Source organism: Lampetra fluviatilis, chromosome 68, assembly GCF_964198595.1.
Source record: "Lampetra fluviatilis chromosome 68, kcLamFluv1.1, whole genome shotgun sequence".
Classification (NCBI taxonomy): Eukaryota; Metazoa; Chordata; class Hyperoartia; order Petromyzontiformes; family Petromyzontidae; genus Lampetra; species Lampetra fluviatilis.
In genome coordinates, this window is record NC_136342.1 from 3,773,132 (window position 1) to 3,794,925 (window position 21,794).

At 55.3% G+C, this 21,794-nt stretch overlaps 1 protein-coding gene across 1 annotated transcript in view; it reads left to right on the top strand.

Moving 5' to 3' along the window:
- CAMSAP1 (calmodulin regulated spectrin associated protein 1) overlaps positions 1–21,794 on the top strand; it is a 57,588-nt gene that overhangs the window by 9,155 nt on the left and 26,639 nt on the right. Inside the window, 8 exon segments of the mRNA XM_078882921.1 lie at positions 1,829–1,990; positions 3,321–3,398; positions 5,820–5,852; positions 11,001–11,139; positions 13,691–13,830; positions 17,847–17,946; positions 20,478–20,604; positions 20,937–21,067. Of these exon segments, the coding sequence (XP_078739047.1) occupies positions 1,829–1,990; positions 3,321–3,398; positions 5,820–5,852; positions 11,001–11,139; positions 13,691–13,830; positions 17,847–17,946; positions 20,478–20,604; positions 20,937–21,067 (910 nt within the window).

The window sequence follows — 21,794 nt, forward strand, 5'->3', positions numbered from 1 at the left end:
AATCAATTTATAACATTTTTGACATGCGTTTTTCTGGATTTTGTTGTTGTTACTCTGTCTCTCACTGTTCAAAGAAACCTACCATTAAAATTATAGACTGATCATTTCTTTGTCAGTGGGCAAACGTACAAAATCAGCAGGGGATCAAATACTTTTTTCCCCTCCCGGTACAAAATAGTCGTGAAATATTTCGATTTAAAGCTTTCGTGACTGCAGGGATTCATCTTCTTGGTTCTTTCGGTAAAGTCACGTAGAATGGAAACCAAAAAAGAATAAAGTAAAACATGATAAAATATTAAAAAGTTTTATTTTATTATTTTATTATTTCCATTCTACGTGACTTTACCGAAATGAACCAAGAAGATGAGTCGTGAAATAGTCACGGATTGACCGAAATGATTGGCAGATGCTGCACCACCACCACCACCATCACCTGTGCTCCCCACTGATTTTGTTACGCCGGGCCAGGAGGGGGGGGGGGGGGTGCGGCGGGGTAGGGGGGGGCGAGGGGCGGGGAGTACCGGGGGGCTTTTGCCGCGCGTCATTCCCCCCGTGCCCCCCCCCCCCCCCTCGCGTCACGCGCGTAATCCCGGCGCGTGCCGGCAGAGCTTTTTGCTTTGTTGAAAACGTGCCGATGTCACCGGGGGTGCAGCGACCCCGGTGAGAGGGGGACGGCGGTGGGTGGGGGGGGGGGGGGTGCTGGCGCGAACACTATCAGCGCCGGCGCATTCCTCCGACTCTCTGTGGGTCTGCCTCTAGCGGGTCTTTTTTTCTCTCCCACTCTCTCTCTCCCACTCTCTCTCTCCCACTCTCTCTCTCTCACTCTCTCTCTCTCTCGTCCTGAATTCCCCACGGAAAGTGTCGCCGGGCTCTCCGAGATGAGCGCGCGTCTTGTTCTGTGTTTATATTTGCTGTAACGTCAACACGAGCGACGCGCCACGCGACGCGGAGAGGTGTCACGTGAGATGCGTGAACGCGGAGGGAGATGCATGTTCTTAACCATTTCCCTTAACGGGTTTTTGTAGGTTTCTATGAGTGTGGGTCTCTGTGGGTCTCTATGAGTGTGGGTCTCTATGAGTGTGGGTCTCTATGAGTGTGGGTCTCTATGAGTGTGGGTCTCTATGAGTGTGGGTCTCTATGAGTGTGGGTCTCTGTGAGTGTGGGTCTCTGTGAGTGTGGGTCTCTGTGAGTGTGGGTCTCTGTGAGTGTGGGTCTCTGTGAGTGTGGGTCTCTGTGAGTGTGGGTCTCTGTGAGTGTGGGTCTCTGTGGGTCTCTATGAGCGTGGGTCTCTGTGGGTCTCTATGGGTCTCTGAGTATGGGTCTCTGTGGGTCTCTGAGTATGGGTCTCTGTGGGTCTCTGTGGGTCTCTCTGGGTCTCTGAGTATGGGTCTCTGTGGGTCTCTGTGGGTCTCTCTGGGTCTCTGAGTATGGGTCTCTGTGGGTCTCTGTGGGTCTCTCTGGGTCTCTGAGTATGGGTCTCTGTGGGTCTCTATGAGCGTGGGTCTCTGTGGGTCTCTATGAGTGTGGGTCTGTGTGGGTCTCTATGAGTATGGGTCTCTGAGTGTGGGTCTCTGTGGGTCTCTATGAGTGTGGGTCTTTGTGGGTCTCTCTGAGTATGGGTCTCTGTGGGTCTCTATGAGTGTGGGTCTCTGTGGGTCTCTATGAGTATGGGTCTCTGTGGGTCTCTATGAGTGTGGGTCTCTGTGGGTCTCTCTGAGTATGGGTCTCTGTGGGTCTCTATGAGAGTGGGTCTCTGTGGGTCTCTATGAGCGTGGGTCTCTGTAGGAACGGATTAACGAAGCGTCCGTGTGCCCGCCCGCGTGATCAGGTGGCTCACCTGGCCCTGATGGACGCGCTGATGATGGCGGTGGCGGTGGAGATGATGAGCGTGGAGCGAGTGGTCGCGGCCGTGCAGCGCTTCTCCACGTTCTCCGCCTCGCAGGAGCTCCCCTACGGCCTGGAGGACGCCATGCTCTTCTGGATCAACAAGGTGAGCGTACGGGGTGGCGAGGGGAACGCACGCGGGTAACGCGCTGGCGTACGCGGAAACCAGAGGTCGCAAACGGGTTTTGATTCCTTACCCGTACCCGGCCGCACCAGGGTCGCAAACGGGTACCCGTACCCTACCCGTACCCTACCCGTACCCTACCCGTACCCTACCCCTACCCGGCCGGGTACGGGTAGGGTACGGGTATCGGGTACCCGATTGCGACCTCTGGGATGAAGCCGCGTTGCAGGCGCGGGTGGGTTGATTCTAGCAACTTGAATTGTGAGAAGAGACAAGACGTTGGGAAATGAGTGACAAACGGTGACTCACCAGTGACTCACGGCCTACCCGTACCCGTACCTGGGCGCACCAGGGTCGCAAACGGGTACCCCTACCCGACCGGGTACGGGTAGCCGGGTATCGGGTAGGATACGGGTATCGGGTACCCGGTTGCGACCTCTGGCGGAAACGCAGCAGGCAGCAGAGCAGCAGTGTTTGTCGTGCTACACGACAAACTATGGAACTGAACTGTTCGCTTCTCGTCATCGTCGTCGCCTGGAAATTTTATAGCGGCAGTCAAATGCTGGAAACGCGTGGCGCCGACTCTAAACGCGGCGGGGGGGAAAAACCGGGAGGACCCGGAGAAAAATCCACGCGACCACGGGGGTGAAGAGAGAGAGAGACGCGCAAACTCCAAATACACAGGGTGCTTCAAATTCGCTTTGAATACTTATGTAATAAAGCTCGTTGAGGCGACTTCTGGAATCCGGTCTTTTATTCAATTTTGCGTTACAGCTTTCCTTCACTCTGCTGAGAGGCAGCGTGAGAGGGACAGCTAGAGAGAGAGAGACACACCGCTACGTGGCATCCCGGAGCCCCGCTCCCACGTGGCCCCCTTCCTCCGTTCGTTCCCGTTCTGACCACGTGTCGTTCGTCTCCACCCCTATTTAATACCCGGGTCACGTCGTACGTTTCCACGAATCCTGGTTAGCCTCCGTGGAATATCCCAGAGGCTCCCGGGACCACGCCCCTGACTCGTCTCCCCATTGGCTGTGGCTAAAGCCAGCAGAAGCAATCCTCTACTTGCAGCTGTCACCTTGCCATTACGTCAGGGCCACGCCCCTAGGCTTCCCCCCCATTGGCTATGAACCAGGACCGGCAGAGCCAATCGTCGTGACGAGTTGTAAACCGTCAACGACCCGGATATAACCTCACATTACACTTATATGGGACTTTCGCTTTTCATTGTTAATAGAACGGGATAATTCGCGCGCGCACGAGCACGAGTGAATTCACAGAGGCCACGCTACCGATCGGTTGTCGTTGTGCGCAGGTGAACATGAAGATGCGCGAGATTGTGGAGGCTGAGTGGAAACTGCGACAGAGGTCGGAGTCGCCAGCCCACCACAAGGTAACGGCTCGCCGGAGACGCGCCAGTCGTCGCCAACCACCGTGCGGGATGGGTACACCCGCAACGCCGACACCACTGCCATGCCGTGCGAACATCACTACCACCATCACCAGCTACTACTACTACTACTGTACAACTACCACCATCACCAGCTGCTACTACTACTACTGTACAACTACCACCATCACCAGCTGCTACTACTACTACTGTACAACTACCACCATCACCACCACCAGCTACTACTACTGCCGTACAACTACCACCATCACCACCACCAGCTACTACTACTACCGTACAACTACCACCATCACCACCACCAGCTACTACTACTGCCGTACAACTACCACCATCACCACCACCAGCTACTACTACTGCCGTACAACTACCACCATCACCATCACCAGCTGCTACTACTGCCGTACAACTACCACCATCACCATCACCTACTACTACTACTATACAACTACCATCAGCTACTACTACTACTACCGTACAACTACCACCATCACCACCAGCTACTACTACTACTATACAACTACCACCATCACCATCACCAGCTGCTACTACTACTACTATACAACTACCATCACCATCAGCTACTACTACTACTACTACCGTACAACTACCACCATCACCACCAGCTACTACTACTACTATACAACTACCGCCATCACCATCACCTGCTACTACTACTGCTACCGTACAACTACCACCATCACCACCAGCTGCTACTACTACCGTACAACTACCACCATCACCACCAGCTACTACTACTACTATACAACTACCACCATCACCATCACCTGCTACTACTACTACTACCGTACAACTACCACCATCACCAGCTACTACGACTACTACCGTACAACTACCACCATCACCACCAGCTGCTACTACTACTACCGTACAACTACCACCATCACCACCACCAGCTACTGCTACTACTACTACTACCGTACAACTACCACCATCACCATCACCTGCTACTACTACTATACAACTACCACCATCACCACCAGCTACTACTACTACTATACAACTACCACCATCACCATCACCTGCTACTACTACTACTACCGTACAACTACCACCATCACCAGCTGCTACTACTACTACTACCGTACAACGACCACTACAACCACCAGCTACGACTATTGTACAGTCACCACCAGTTACCACTACCGTACAACCACTACCAGCTACTACTACTACTACTATACAACTACCACCATCACCACCACCAGCTACTACTATACAACTACCGTACAACTACCACCATCACCAGCTACTACTACTACTACTGCCGTGTGAACATCACTTATTTTGCGCTGGACGTAGCCCACCGTGCTAATGAGAGGTGTGCGGGTTGAAGGACAATAAATTAACGCAAAGATTGTAATCAAACCAACATCAGTATAGATACGAAGAACCACCAGCACCACCACTTAGCACTACCGTACAACCACTACCAGCTACTACACACACAGTACACACACAGTACACACACACACCACACACAGTACACACACACACCACACACACACCACACACAGTACACACACAGTACACACACAGTAAACACACCACACACACACCACACACACAGTACACACACACACACAGTACACAGTACACACAGTACACACACAGTACACACACACCACACACAGTACACACACACAGTACACACACCACACACACAGTACATACACACCACACACACACCACACACACAGTACACACACACAGTACACACAGTACACACACCACACACACAGTACACACACACCACACACACACCACACACACAGTACACACACACAGTACACACAGTACACACACAGTACACACACACAGTACACACACACAGTACACACACACACCACACACACACAGTACACACACACAGTACACACACACAGTACACACACACAGTACACACACACCACACACACAGTACACACACACAGTACACACACCACACACACAGTACACACACAGTACACACACACACCACACACACAGTACACACACAGTACACACACACCACACACACAGTACACACACCACACACACACAGTACACACACAGTACACACAGTACACACACACAGTACACACACAGCACACACACAGCACACACACACCACACACACACCACACACACAGTACACACACAGCACTCACACAGCACACACACAGCACACACACCACACACACACCACACACACACCACACATACACCACACATACACCACACATAGTAAACACACACACACAGTACACACAGTACACACACCGCATCTTTGCCGCACCTCGCCACCAACCGCGCCACTCTCTGCGCGCGTGGTTCACGCCGCCCCCCCCCCCCCCCCCTAACGCTTTTCTCTCCTCCCCCGCCGACCTCGCCTTACTTGGGCAGTCTCCCTCCAAGTGGTACTGGAAGCTGGTGCCAGTAAGTGCGGTGCCCGTGCCACACGGAACCGACCGCTTCACCGCTTGCGCGCTCACAGCCCCCCCCCGCCCGCCCATCCATTTGTGTCCGTCGAATCGGTGGCAGTCTCCCCCCCTCCCCCCCGTCACCACTTCCACCCCCCACCCCTGGCCACCCGACCTTTGTGTACGTACACACGCGTGTGGGCGTGTCAGAGGTCGCAACCGGGTACCCGATACCCGTACCCTACCCGATACCCGGCTACCCGTACCAGGCTGGGTACCCGGCTGGGTACGGGTACCCGTTTGCGACCCTGGTGCGGCCGGGTACGGGTACGGGTAGGCCGTGAGTCACTGGTGAGTCACCGTTTGTCACTCATTTCCAAACGTCTTGTCTCTTCTCACAATTCAAGTTCCTAGAATCAGCCCACCCGCGCCTGCAACATGGCTTCATCCCAGAGGTCGCAACCGGGTACCCGATACCCGTACCCTACCCGATACCCGGCTACCCGTACCCGGCCGGGTACGGGTAGACGTTTGCGACCCTGGTGCGGCCGGGTACGGGTAGCCGGGTAGGCCGTGAGTCACTGGTGAGTAACTTTTCGATGTAAAGCTTTCGTCACTGCAGGGATTCATCTTCTTGGTTCTTTCGGTAAAGTCACGTAGAAGGGAAGTAATAAAATAATAAATATAAAACACAATAAAATAAAATAATAATTATTGTATTGTGTTTTATTTTTATTATTTTATTACTTCCCTTCTACGTGACTTTACCGAAAGAACCAATAACATCTTGTCTTTCTACGCGACACTACCGAACGAACCGAAGAGTAGAGCGTAGCATCGTTTGTCGCAACCGGGTACCCGATACCCGTACCCTACCCGATACCCGTACCCTACCCGATACCCGTACCGTACCCGGCCAGGTACGGGTACGGCCGGGTACGGGTACCCGTTTGCGACCCTGGTGCGGCCGGGTACGGGTAGGCCGTGAGTCACTGGTGAGTCACCGTTTGTCACTCATTTCCCAACGTCTTGTCTCTTCTCACAATTCAAGTTCCTAGAATCAACCCACCCGCGCCTGCAACACGGCTTCATCCCAGAGGTCGCAATCAGATACCCGATACCCGTACCCTACCCGTACCCGGCCCGGGTACGGGTACCCGTTTGCGACCCTGTTGCGGCCGGGTACGGGTAAGGAATCAAAACCCGTTTGCGACCTCTGGTGTAGAGACCCATGCTCGATGAGCATTTTAGCTCTTTTTCAGAAGTGACTTGGCCGCAATTGACAGCTCAACGGAGTGGCTTATCATGTGGAAATTTATAGAGAGACACCACAAATGTACAGCAGCAGCAGGCGTCGTCAGGGTCCGGATCGAACCCACGACCTCCTGCATACCAGGCGAGGTAGTCAACATCTCCTAGCCACCGTGATGATGATGATGAGAGAGACACGCAAACCACAAATGTACAGCAGCAGCAGCAGGCGTCGTCAGGGTCCGGATCGAACCCACGACCTCCTGCATACCAGGCGAGGTAGTCAACATCTCCTAGCCACCGTGATGATGATGATGAGAGAGACACGCAAACTACAAATATACAGCAGCAGCAGGCATCGTCAGGGCCGGGATCGAACCCACGACCTCCTGCATACCAGGCGAGGGAGTTAACATCTCCTAGCCACCGTGATGATGATGATGAGAGAGATACGCAAACTCCAAAGATGCAGCAGGCATCCGGGTCGGGATGGCACCCACGACCTCCTGTATACCAGGTGAGTTAGTTAACATCTCTCCGCCGCGAGAGAGAGAGCGACGCAAACTCCAAATATACAGCATCAGGTGTCGTTGGGGTCGGGATTGAACCCACGACCTCCTGCCTACCGGGCGAGGGAGTCAACGTCTCTCCCGGCCCACTGTAGTTGAGTTGGGGAGCGTGGAAACGCACGCCGGACAACATTTTAAAGCCACACGGTGGTGGCTCACTCACCAAGAGCAGTGTCCATCGAGGCTCGTGTTTACTTTATACCTGCTCAGCTTCCAAGAGAGAGATGAGCAGATCTGGTGCATTCCTGACCCCAATTCCTGCCACAATTCCTGCCACAATTCCTGCCCCAATTCCTGCCCCAATTCCTGCCCCAATTAGTGCCCCAACAGACACACGCAGGCACACACGTGCACACACGCAGACACACGTGCACACGCAGACACACGCAGACACACGCAGGCACACGTGCACACGCAGGCACACGCAGACACACGTGCACACGCAGACACACGCAGACACACGCAGACACACGTGCACACGCAGACACACGTGCACACGCAGGCACACGCAGACACACGTGCACACGCAGACACACGTGCACACACAGACACACGCAGACACACACGTGCACACACGCAGACACACGCAGACACACGCAGGCACGTGCACACGCAGACACACGCAGACACACACGTGCACACACGCAGACACACGTAGACACGCAGACACACGTGCACACGCAGACACACGTGCACACGCAGACACACGCAGACACGCAGACACACGTGCACACGCAGACACACGCAGACACACGCAGACACACGCAGACACACGTGCACACGCAGACACACGTGCACACGCAGACACACGCAGACACACGCAGGCACACGCAGGCACACGCAGGCACACGCAGACACACGTGCACACGCAGACACACGTGCACACGCAGACACACGTGCACACACAGACACACGCAGACACACACGTGCACACACGCAGACACACGCAGACACACGTGCACACGCAGACACACGCAGACACACGCAGACACACGTGCACACGCAGGCACACGCAGACACACACGTGCACACACGCAGACACACGCAGACACACACAGACACACGCAGACACACACAGACACACGTGCACACATGCAGACACACGCAGACACACGCAGACACACGCAGACACACGCAGACACGTAGACACACGTGCACACGCAGACACACGCAGACACACGCAGACACACGTAGACACACGCAGACACACGCAGACACGCGCAGACACGCCAGCGAAACCCCCGCCATGAACAGGGTCCAAACCCAGCGTTGGCCATCCCCGTGCCTCCCACTGCGCATCCTCGTCGAATCACATCCCTCGCTCGCTCCCTCGCTCGCTCGCTCGCTCGCTCAACTCCACCTGGGCACGCGAACTCTGGCGGGGCGGTCGTGCGGCACGGCACGACCAGGCCCGGCACGGCCGGCACAGCACGGCACGACCCGGCGCTGCTCCCGCGGGGCGAGTTCCACCGACTGACGGCACGGGGTGGGGAGGGGGGGGTTTGCGTGGTCAGGGGTCTGGCAGCGGTTTTGGAGATCCCCTTTTCATTCCTCACTCCCTCGGCATCTGTGTTTCACCCGCACACGCTGCTTCTGCCCCAGAGGTCGCAACCGGGTACCCGATACCCGTACCCTACCCGATACCCGGCTTCGGTAAAGTCACGTGACTCTACCGAACGAACCAAGAAGATGGTGAGTCACCGTGATTGTCACTCATTTCCCAACGTCTTGTCTCTTCTCACAATTCAAGTTCCTAGAATCAACCCACCCGCGCCTGCAACATGGCTTCATCTCAGAGGTCGCAATCGGGTACCCGATACCCGTACCCTACACGTTACCCGGCTACCCGTACCCGGCCGGGTACGGGTACGGGTACCCATTTGCGACCCTGGTGCGGCCGGGTACGGGTACGGGTAAGGAATCAAAACCCGTTTGCGACCTCTGTTCTGCCCATACGCTTGCCCCGCACCTCTTCCCCCCCCACACCCCCCCCCCCCACTTTCACCACGTCAACGTGTTTTTGGTGCGTGTGCCGGGCACAAGCCACTTGGTGGCGAAGGGCGGTTGCTGTCGCTGCGTGCGTGTTCAACGAGTTGTCGCGCGCGCCGATCGCTGACGTGTGTGCGTGCGTGTGCGTGCGTGCGCGTGTGTGTGTGTGTGTGTGTGCGTGCTTGTGTGTGTGCGTGTGTGCTTGTGTGTGTGCGTGCACACGTGTGTGTGTGTGTGCTTGTGTGTGTGCGTGTGTGTGCGTGCTTGTGTGCGTGCGTGTGTGTGTGTGTGTGCGTGTGTGTGTGTGTGTGTGCGTGTGTGCTTGTGTGTGTGCGTGCACACGTGTGTGTGTGTGTGCTTGTGTGTGTGCGTGCTTGTGTGCGTGCGTGCGTGCGTGTGTGTGTGTGTGCGTGTGTGTGTGTGTGCGTGCGTGTGTGTGTGCGCGTGTGTGTGTGTGTGTGCGTTGTGTGTGTGTGCGTGTGTGCGCGCGTGCGTGTGTGTGTGCGTGCGTGCGTGCGTGTGCGTGTGTGCGTGTGTGTGTGTGTGTGCGTGCTTGTGTGCGTGTGTGCGCGTGTGTGTGTGTGTGTGTGTGTGCGTGTGTGCGTGTGTGTGTGCGTGCGTGTGTGCGTGCGTGTGCTTGTGTGTGCGTGTGCGTGTGTGTTTGTGTGTGTGCGCGTGCGTGTGTGCGTGTGTGTGTGCGTGCTTGTGTGTGCGTGCTTGTGTGTGCGTGCGTGCTTGTGTGCGTGCGTGTGTGCGTGTGTGTGTGTGCGTGCGTGTGTGCGTGTGTGCGTGCGTGTGCTTGTGTGTGCGTGCGTGTTTGTGTGTGTGCGCTTGTGTGCGTGCGCGTGCTTGTGCGTGCGTGTGTGTGTGTGCGTGTGCGTGCGTGTGTGTGTGTGTGCTTGCTTGTGCGTGCGTGCGTGTGTGTGCGTGCTTGTGTGTGTGTGTGCGTGCGTGCTTGTGTGTGTGTGTGTGCGTGCGTGTGCATGTGTGTGTGTGTGCGTGCGTGCTTGTGTGTGCGTGTGTGTGCGTGTGTGCTTGTGTGTGCGTGCGTGTCCGTGCGTGCGCGTGTGTGTGCGTGTGTGTGTGTGCGTGTGTGTGTGTGCGTGCGTGTCCGTGCATGCGCGCGTGTCCGTGCGTGCGCGCGTTTGTGTGTGTGCGTGTGTGTGTGTGCGTGCGTGTCCGTGCGTGCGCGCGTGTCCGTGCGTGCGCGCGTTTGTGTGTATGCGTGTGTGTGTGTGTGTGCGTGCTTGTGTGTGCGTGTGTGTGCGCGCGTGTGTGTGTGTGCGTCTGTGTGTGCGTGCGTGTGTGTGTGTGCACGTGTGTGCGTGTGCGTGTGTGTGCGTGCGCGTGCCCAGCAGGTGCGCTACCGACGCGACGGGCCGCGCCAGCTCCCGTTCTTCCCGCAGCTCGAGTCTCTGCTGGCGGGGCTGTCCGACGGTGCCGCGCTAGCGGGCCTGCTGCACTACTACTGCCCCTCCCTGCTGCACTTGCAAGGTCATGCGCGTTGAAACGGTGGCCGAGGAGATGTTAGCTACCTCGCCCCCGGTATGCGGGAGATCGTGGTTTTCGAACCCGATCCTGGCGATGCCTGCTGTACGTATTGAGTTTGCACGTTTTCTCTCTCCGTCTCGCTCATCATCATCATCACGGTTGCGAGAAAATGTTAACTACCTCGCCTGGTGTACAGCAGGTCGTGCGTTCTATCCCGAGTCTGATGCCTGCTGTACATAATGAGTTTGCGTCTCTCTCTCTCTCTCATCATCACCGTTGCGAGATGTTAACTACCTCGCCTGGTACGCAAGAGGTCGTGGTTTTGATCCCGACCCCTGACGCCTGCTGCTGTATATTTGCAGTTTGCAAGTCTCTCTCCACGTGGTCATGTGGATTTTTCTCCAGGTCCTCCTGGTTTTTCCCTGCCACATTTAGAATCAACGTTACGCGTTGAGACTATTTGTCTTCATGGTGCCGGCCACCCACCCCCACCCACCTTGTGCGCGCCACAGTGCAGGCCCTCGCGAACAGCACTTGCCCCCGACGGTCTGTCAAGGCTACGCGGGGGATCTTTGCCTTTGTGGTGCTGGCCACCCACCCCCCTCGTGTGCGTGCCACAGTGCCGGCCTCCGTAGTTGCCGCTCGCTTCACCGCACTTGCCCCGACGGTCTGTCAAGGCTACGTGGGGCGGATGGCGTCTGCGCGTGTGCGTCTCTAGTGGGCCGCGCGTGGGCCTCTTGCTAACAGGCGCTCCCGGAATTTTTCTCACTTGATGCAGCAGTCGTGCTGTGACGGTTCCACCTGAAGACGGAGGCTTGCGTTGCCTCCGAAACGTCTTGATTTTTGTTTTATTTTTATTTAAATGTAATTTTTTTTAGCTATGTGACTTTACTGAAAAAAACCTCAGAATACGCTCCCGCTCACAGCCACAAGCCCCAACATCCCGTGTAGGCCAGAGCGGGGGAGGGGGGGTGGCGGGTATTTGTCGGTGCCCACCACAACGCCGATGGGCACGTGGAAGGAACGGGGGGGGGGGGGGGTGGCACGCAGACACACGCAGACACACGCAGACACACGCAGACACACGCAGACACGCAGACACACGTGCAGACACACGCAGACACGCAGACACGCAGACACACGTGCACACACGCAGACACACGCAGACACACGCAGACACGCAGACACACGTGCACACGCAGACACACGCAGACACACGTGCACACGCAGACACGCGCAGACACGCAGACACGCAGACACACGCAGACACACGTTCACACGCAGACACACGTGCACACGCAGACACACGTGCACACGCAGACACACGTTCACACGCAGACACACGTTCACACGCAGACACACGCAGACACACGTGCACACGCAGACACACGCAGACACACGTGCACACGTGCACACGCAGACACACGCAGACACACGCAGACACACGTGCACACGCAGACACACGCAGACACACGCGCACACGCAGACACACGTTCACACGCAGACACACGCAGACACACGCAGACACACGCGCACACGCAGACACACGCAGACACGCAGACACACACGTGCACACGCAGACACGCAGACACGCAGACACACGCGCACACGCAGACACGTGCAGACACGCGCACACGCAGACACACGCAGACACACGCAGACACACGTGCACACGCAGACACGCGCAGACACGCAGACACACGTGCACACGCGCACACACGCAGACACACGTGCACACGTAGACACGCGCAGACACGCAGACACACGTGCACACGCAGACACACGCAGACACACGCAGACACGCAGACACACGTGCACACGCAGACACGCGCAGACACGCAGACACACGTGCACACGCAGACACACGCAGACACACGCGCACACACGCAGACACACGCAGACACACGCGCACACGCAGACACACGCAGACACACGCGCACACGCAGACACACGCAGACACACGCAGACACACACGTGCACACGCAGACACACGTGCACACGCAGACACACGCAGACACACGCAGACACACGTGCACACGCAGACACACGCAGACACACGCAGACACACGCAGACACACGCGCACACGCAGACACACGCAGACACACGCAGACACACGCAGACACACGCCGACACGCGCAGACACACGCAGACACACGCCGACACACGCAGACACGCAGACACACGCAGACACGCAGACACACGCAGACACGCAGACACACGCAGACACACGCAGACACACGCAGACACACGCAGACACACGCCGACACGCGCAGACACACGCAGACACACGTGCACACGCAGACACGCGTGCACACGCAGACACACGCAGACACACGCAGACACGCGCATACACACGCAGACACACTCTCACATGCAGACACACGCAGACACACGTTCACACGCAGACACGCGCAGACACACGTTCACACGCAGACACACGTTCACACGCAGACACACGTTCACATGCAGACACGCGCAGACACACGTGCACACGTAGAACGGGGGGCGGCAGAGGGTGCTGAGGTGCGTGCGACGCTCTTGCCGTTGGTTCAGACGCGTACCTGCGGGAGGCGATGTCGGTGGCCGACAGCCTGCACAACCTGAGCGCCGTGCGGGCGTTGGCGACGGCGCACCTGGGCCACTGCTTCTACCTCACCCTGGAGGACGTGCTGTACGCGCCCGCCTGCCTCAAGGTGTTGTAGTGTAGTGTGTAGTGTATAGTGTGTAGTGTAGTGTGTAGTGTAGTGTGTAGTGTATAGTGTAGTGGTGTGTAGTGTGTAGTGTAGTGTATAGTGGAGTGTAGTGTGTAGTATAGTGTAGTGTATAGTGTAGTGGTGTGTAGTGTGTAGTGTATAGTGGAGTGTAGTGTAGTGTGTAGTGTATAGTGTAGTGTGTAGTGTAGTGTGTAGTGTACCTCACCCTGGAGGACGTGCTGTACGCGCCAGCCTGCCTCAAGGTGCCTCTAGGCCGCGCGTGGTGTATAGTGTAGTGTATAGTGTAGTGTATAGTGTAGTGTGTAGTGTAGTGTATAGTGTAGTGTAGTGTATAGTGTAGTGTATAGTGTAGTGTATAGTGTAGTGTAGTGTATAGTGTAGTGTATTGTAGTGTAGTGTGTAGTGTAGTGTATAGTGTAGTGGTTTGTAGTGTAGTTTGTAGTGTATAGTGTAGTGTAGTTTGTAGTGTATAGTGTAGTGTAGTTTGTAGTGTATAGTGTAGTGTAGTGTATAGTGTAGTGTATAGTGTAGTGTATAGTGTAGTGGTTTGTAGTGTATAGTGTAGTGTAGTTTGTAGTGTATAGTGTAGTGTAGTTTGTAGTGTATAGTGTAGTGTAGTTTGTAGTGTATAGTGTAGTGTAGTTTGTAGTGTAGTGTAGTTTGTAGTGTACGGTGTAGAATGCACGTATGTTGAACGTCTTCTTTCGCACCGGGCGTAGCCAAACGCGCTGATCGGAACTGAACATGAACTAGACATGAACGGCAGTTCTTCACAGCCATTAGTGTACACGCCGTACAACACGTTTGGAATTGATAGGAGTAAAGTTGGGCTTACGAACAAATTGACCTACAAACGGACCTCCCTATATAGTAGTGAAGTGTGTAGTTGTGTAGTGTGTAGGTGTATTGAAGTGTAGTGTCGCGCGTAGTGTATTGTAGTATATCGTGTTGTGTGTGGTGTAGAACGTACATATGTTGAACCTCTTCTTTCGAACCGTACGTAGCCAACCGTGCCAATCGTTGGTGCTATACGGGTAACGTTTTGTCTTTGTGTGTAGCGCAGATCGTGATGGTGTGTTGCCTGCGCAAGCGCGTGTGTGTGTGTCACTTTGTGTGTGTGTCACTTTGTGTGTGTGAGTCAGTGTGTGTGTGTCACTGTGTGTGTGTGTGTGTGTGTCACTGTGTGTGTGTGTCACTGTGTGTGTGTGTCACTGTGTGTGCGCGTGTGTCACTGTGTGTGCGTCACTGTGTGCGTGCGCGTGTCACTGTGTGTGTGTGTCACTGTGTGTGTGCGTGTGTCACTGTGTGTGTGTGTCACTGTGGGCTCTGGGTTGTTCTTCGTGCTTTCGGAGTCCCTGACCCTCTGCTCACGATCATTAAGGACCTTCATGATGGTGAGCGGGCCCGGGTAAAACTACGTGGCCGGGAGTCGGAGCCTTTCCCTGTACACCTTGGGGTGCGACAGGGATGTCCTCTGGCTCCCACATTATTTAACATCTATTTCGACTGCGTAGTTCGTGAAGCCTTCAATAGCTGTACCGGGGGAATTACCATTTGGTACAGATATAATGGGAGGCTGATCGACGCCCGGGTGCGATCAAGGGATGGCTCCCTATTGGTCAACCACGTTATGTATGCCGATGATTTGGTAATAGCTGCTCATTCAGAAGAGGAGTTGGAGACGCTGCTGCTGAGACTGGAGCGTGCCACTAAGAGGTGGGGCCTTACCATCAGCCCCACCAAAACTAAGCACCTGCCTGGGTATTTTGTACCATCGGGCACTCCACCCCCACAACTCCCAATCGGTGATGGGGCAGTTGTGGAGAGAGTGGAGAGTTTCCCATACCTGGGCAGTGTGCTTATGACCGGCTCCAGTTTATCAGCAGAGGTTTCACTCCGAATCAGTCGAGCGGCAATATCTTTTCATCGGTTGCGTAACGCTGTGTGGAAGCTACCTGGTCTGTCGCTCCGCACGAAGCTTCAGGTCTTCTCGGCCACGGTCATTCCCTCCCTTCTCTACGCTTGCGAAACGTGGACCCCCCTAGTGGAGCATCTTCGCCGGTTGGAAACATTTAGGCTGGCCTGCCTACGATCCATCCTGGGTTTAACCAGGCTGGATTGTGTGAGGAGCTCACAAGTCCTTGAAAGATCTGGGCAAAGTCCCATCAGTGAGCTCCTCCGGCAGGCAAGGCTGCGTTGGCTGGGTCATGTAGCCCGCATGCCCAGCCACCGCATGCCTAAACAGCTTTTGTTCGGCCGGATCGAGGGGGCTAAACGGGCGCGGCACGGGCTGGAGAAGAGATGGAGTGATGTGGTACAGGAGGACGTGGAGCTGAGTGGACTTGCCGATGACTGGTACCAGCGGTGTCAAGATCGGCCTCAGTGGAGGAGGCTCGTGAAGGACGCTACTGGGCAGTTGGAGGCAGTCGCCCTCCAACAACAACGGAGGGCGGAGGAGCGACGCTCACAACAACGAGCGGAGCGCCGGGTGGCTAAAGCACAGCAAGTTGGCACAGTAGGGGGCACAGGTGGTGCATCAGCCAGTCATCTCGGTCATCTCGGTCAGTCGACCCGTGGCACCTGGGTCTGCCCCGTGACCTCCTGCCAGCGGGCGTTCGACACTTCACGTGGTAGCCTCAGGGTGCACATGGCCTGGCACAAGCGTCGTGGTGACGTCACCGCCACTTAGTGGCGAATGGCGGTTGTTGTTGTTGTTGTTGTGTGTGTCACTGTGTGTGTCACTGTGTGTGTGTGTGTGTCACTGTGTGTGCGTGTGTGTCACTGTGTGTTCGCGTGTGTCACTGTGTGTGCGCGTGTGTCACTGTGTGTGCGCGTGTGTCACTGTGTGTGCGTGTGTGTCACTGTGTGTGTGTGTCACTGTGTGTGTGTGTCACTGTGTGCGTGTGTCACTGTGTGCGTGCGCGTGTCACTGTGTGCGTGTGTCACTGTGTGTGTGCGTGTGTGTCACTGTGTGTGCGTGCGTGTGTGTCACTGTGTGTGCGTGCGTGTGTCACTGTGTGTGCGTGCGTGTGTCACTGTGTGTGTGTCACTGTGTGTGTGTCACTGTGTGTGCGTGCGTGTGTGTCACTGTGTGTGCGTGCGTGTGTCACTGTGTGTGTGTCACTGTGTGCGTGCGTGTGTCACTGTGTGTGTCACTGTGTGTGTGTGTGCGCGTGTGTCACTGTGCGTGTGTGTCACTGTGTGTGCGTGCGTGTGTCACTGTGTGTGCGTGCGTGTGTCACTGTGTGTGTGTCACTGTGTGTGTGTGCGTGTGTGTCACTGTGTGTGTGTGCGCGTGTGTCACTGTGCGTGTGTGTCACTGTGTGTGTGCGTGCGCGTGTGTCACTGTGTGTGCGTGCGCGTGTGTCACTGTGCGTGTGTGTCACTGTGTGTGCGTGCGCGTGTGTCACTGTGTGTGTGTGCGTGTGTGTCACTGTGCGTGTGTGTCACTGTGTGTGCGTGCGCGTGTGTCACTGTGTGTGTGTGTGCGCGTGTGTCACTGTGCGTGTGTGTCACTGTGTGTGCGTGCGCGTGTGTCACTGTGTGTGTGTGTGCGCGTGTGTCACTGTGCGTGTGTGTCACTGTGTGTGCGTGTGTGTCACTGTGTGTGTGTGTGCGCGTGTGTCACTGTGTGTGTGTCACTGTGTGTGCGTGTGTCACTGTGTGTGTGTGTGCGCGTGTGTCACTGTGCGCGTGTGTCACTGTGTGTGCGTGCGCGTGTGTCACTGTGTGTGTGTCACTGTGTGTGTGCGCGTGTGTCACTGTGCGCGTGTGTCACTGTGTGTGCGTGCGCGTGTGTCACTGTGTGTGTGTCACTGTGTGTGTGCGCGTGTGTCACTGTGCGCGTGTGTCACTGTGTGTGCGTGCGCGTGTGTCACTGTGCGTGTGTGTCACTGTGTGTGTGCGCGTGTGTCACTGTGCGCGTGTGTCACTGTGTGTGCGTGCGCGTGTGTCACTGTGCGTGTGTGTCACTGTGCGTGTGTGCGCTTGTGCAGCACAACGTGATGGTGCTGGTGGCTGAGCTCTTCTGGTGGGTGGAGGTGGTGCAGCCGGACTTTGTGCAGCCGTGCGTGGCGCCGCCACTACCCACCGACGGTGAGGCACCGCACCAGCGTGGCTCAGCGTCTTCACCTCCCTATAGCCCACAAGCACAACCACGCCGCTCCCATCTCACTCTACTCTTAGGGTTTTTTCGGTAAAGTCGCGTGGGTGAAAAATAAAATGAAAAGTTAATAAAAGTCACAATGGAAATGAAATGAAATAATAATAAATGAAATGAAACAATAATAAATCAAATGAAGTAATAATAAATCAAATAAAATAAGAATAAATATAATAAGATAATATTAAATAAAACACATAAAATAAAATAATATTAAATTACATAAATATAATAATAAATAAAATAATAGTAAATCATTTATTCTTTAATTTTATTTCCATTATTACTTTCATTAACTTTAAATTTTACTTTTTACCTACGTGACTTTACCGAAAAAACCTAACAGTATGATCCTTGCATTCACGAAAGCTTCAAATCTAGAATCCCATCTCACTCTCTCATCTCGCTCTCCCATCGGCGCTTTTTCAGAAGCCCTGACCTGGCCATCATCGCGTGGAAATTGATATCAGTCAAATACTCCAAAAGCATGATTCTACAGACTCGTAGACACCCATAGAGACCCACAGAGACCCATACTCATCGAGACTCACACTGACACTGAACTTTTTATTTAACCGATAAAAATGAAATAGTCTGATTCTGACAGTGGCGATGGTGGCGATGGTGGTGGTGGTGGTGGTGATGATGATGGTGATGATGGTGATGATGACTGATGTTGGTGGTTCTGATGATGGTGGTGTTGATTGTGCTGTTTGTTCATTGCGATGGTGGCGATGATGATGATGATGGTGCTGGTGATGATGGTGATGATGACTGATGTTAGTGGTGCTGATGATGGTGGTGTTGATGGTGCTCTTTGTTCGTTGCGATGATGATGATGGTGCTGGTGATGATGGTGATGATGACTGATGTTAGTGGTGGTGATGATGGTGGTGTTGATGGTGCTCTTTGTTCGTTGCGATGGTGGTGATGATGGTGGTGATGGTGATGATGATGACTGATGTTAGTGGTGCTGATGATGGTGGTGTTGATGGTGCTCTTTGTTCGTTGCGATGGTGGCGATGGTTATGATGGTGGTGGTGATGATGGTGATAATGATGACTGATGTTAGTGGTTCTGATGATGGTGGTGTTGATGGTGTCGTTTGTTCATTGCGATGGTGGTGATGATGATGATGGGGGTGGTGATGGTGGTGATGATAGTGGTGATGACTGATATTAGTGGTGCGGATGATGGTGGTGTTGATTGTGCTGTTTGTTCGTTGCGATGGTGGTGATGGAGATGATTGTGGTGGTGGTGGTGGTGATGGTGATGATGGTGGTGATCATGATGATGATGACTGATGTTAGTGGTGCGGATTATGGTGGTGTTGATGGTGCTGTTTGTTCGTTGCGATGGTGGCGATGGTTATGATGGTGGTGGTGATGATGATGGTGATGATGACAACAGTGATGTTAGTGGTTCTGATGATGGTGGTGTTGATGGTGCTCTTTGTTCGTTGCGATGGTGGTGATGATGGTGGTGGCGATGATGATGATGGTGGTGATGATGATGGTGATGATGACTGATGTTAGTGGTGCTGATGATGGTGGTGTTGATGGTACTCTTTGTTCATTGCGATGGTGATGATGGTGGCGATGGTGGTGGTGGTGGTGGTGATGATGATGATGACAACAGTGATGTTAGTGGTTCTGATGATGGTGGTATTGATGGTGCCGTTTGTTCATTGCGATGGTGGCGATGGTGATGGTGGTGATGATGACTGATGTTAGTGGTACTGATGATGGTGGTGTTGATGGTGCCGTTTGTTCATTGCGATGGTGGCGATGGTGGTGATGGTGATGATGACTGATGTTAGTGGTGCTGATGATGGTGGTGTTGATTGTGCTGTTTGTTTGTTGTGATGGTGACGATGTTGATGATGGTGGTGGTGATGACAACAGTGATGTTAGTGGTTCTGATGATGGTGGTGTTGATGGTGCTGTTTGTTCGTGGTGATGGTGGTGATGATGATGGTGACTGATGTTAGTGGTGCTGATGATGGTGCTGTTTGTTTGTTGCGATGGTGATGAAGGTGGTGATGATGATGGTGATGATGACTGATGTTAGTGGTGCGGATGATGGTGGTGTTGATGGTGCAGTTCATTGCGATGGTGGTGATGGTGATGATGATGACAACGGTGGTGTTAGTGGTGTGGACGGTGCAGTCGCCGGTGCAGTCGATGGTGCCGTTCATTGAGATGGCGGTTGTGGTGATGATGACGGCGGCGGCGGCATTAGTGGCACCGGCGGTGCGCCCGACGTAGCTGCTGGGCGCCCATTTCGACGGCGTTGGCCGGGGCGTCGATTCCGCTGACGATCGCGACGGATGGCGACGTGAAGCGGTTTTGTTTTCTCGGCGATGTCGTGAACCTGTCCCCCCCCACCACCCCCCCCCCACCACCCCCCCCCTCCCACCTCCGCCCCCCCCACCTCCGCCCCCCCCACCTCCGCCCCCTGCCAGCGAGGAGCACGACCCCCAAGTTGATGCGTCCCCACGTGCCCATCTCCAACGCCACCAAGCGCAGCTTCCGCGCTCCCAGCAGCCCCAGAGCCTCGGCCCACATCTCGCACAGCAACCCCGACATCAGGTTGGGGACGCGCGCTCGTCGATTCCAGGACCACGGTTTCGGGGGGCAGCGTGTTGCCCCCCCGGGCTACACACACACGTGTGTGTGTGTGCGCGTGTGTGTGCGCGTGTGTGTGCGCACGTGTGTGTGTGCGCACGTGTGTGTGTGCGCACGTGTGTGTGTGTGCGTGCGCACGTGTGTGTGTGTGCGTGCGCACGTGTGTGTGTGTGCGCGCGCGCGTGTGTGTGTGCGCGCGCGTGCGTGTGCGCGCGCGCGTGTGTGTGCCACCACCACCACCAGAGCCAGCGCCATCACCACCACCATCGTGTTGTCTTCGTGTGTCGCACCCTCAGCAAGGGCGGCGGTGGCGGCGCCGGCGGTGGCGGCGGCGCCTCGTCGGGTCCCAGCCCGTCCCACCCGCTGCTGCCTCTCCGTCCGCGACAGCAGAGGCTGCCCGTGCAGGGAGCCACGGGAGACACGCCCGGTAACAAAGATAAACAGACAAAGATCCCCCGTGTAGCCTTAACAGACCGTAGGGGCCAGTGCTGTTAGCGAGCACCTACGAAGGCCGCAACGGCACACGAGGGGGCGGGTGGCCAGCACCACGCCCCACCGCCTTTGTCTCCCCAGTGGCGATGTTTACTACACACCGCACCAGGTACTCATTTGAGGCTGAGTCGACCTAGGGGAGGCCCGGGACCGGTTCAGATAATCGTCACCGGCGGTGTTGGCCGTGAGCGGGAATCGAACCCGTGTCGCCGGGTTCATAGCGCAGCGCAGCGCTAACCGCTACACCACCGCTCCCACACCCGGTAACACGCCCCGGCTCACACACACCGGGGGGGGAGGGAGGGGGAGGATGTGTGTCGGTGTTCGTGTCGCCGCCATCTCGACCGTCATCATCCGTAGTCGCGGGTTGGGGGGAGTTACTCTCCCGGAGGCACGTTTGTGTTCAAGTGACGCGGACTTTGACTGAGTAACAACCGGCCGTGTCGGGGTGATGGCGGGTGTAACGACGGACACATTGTGTGTTGACGCGAAGGCCCACGTTGTTAAAGTCGCCATCGTCTATTCTAGATGTGAAGCTTTCGTGACTGCAAGGAATCGTATTCTTAGGTTTTTTCGGGAAAGTCACGTAGGTAAAACATCAAAATTAATGAAAATAAAATAAAACAAAAATCACGACGTTTCGGAGGCAACACAAGTCTCCG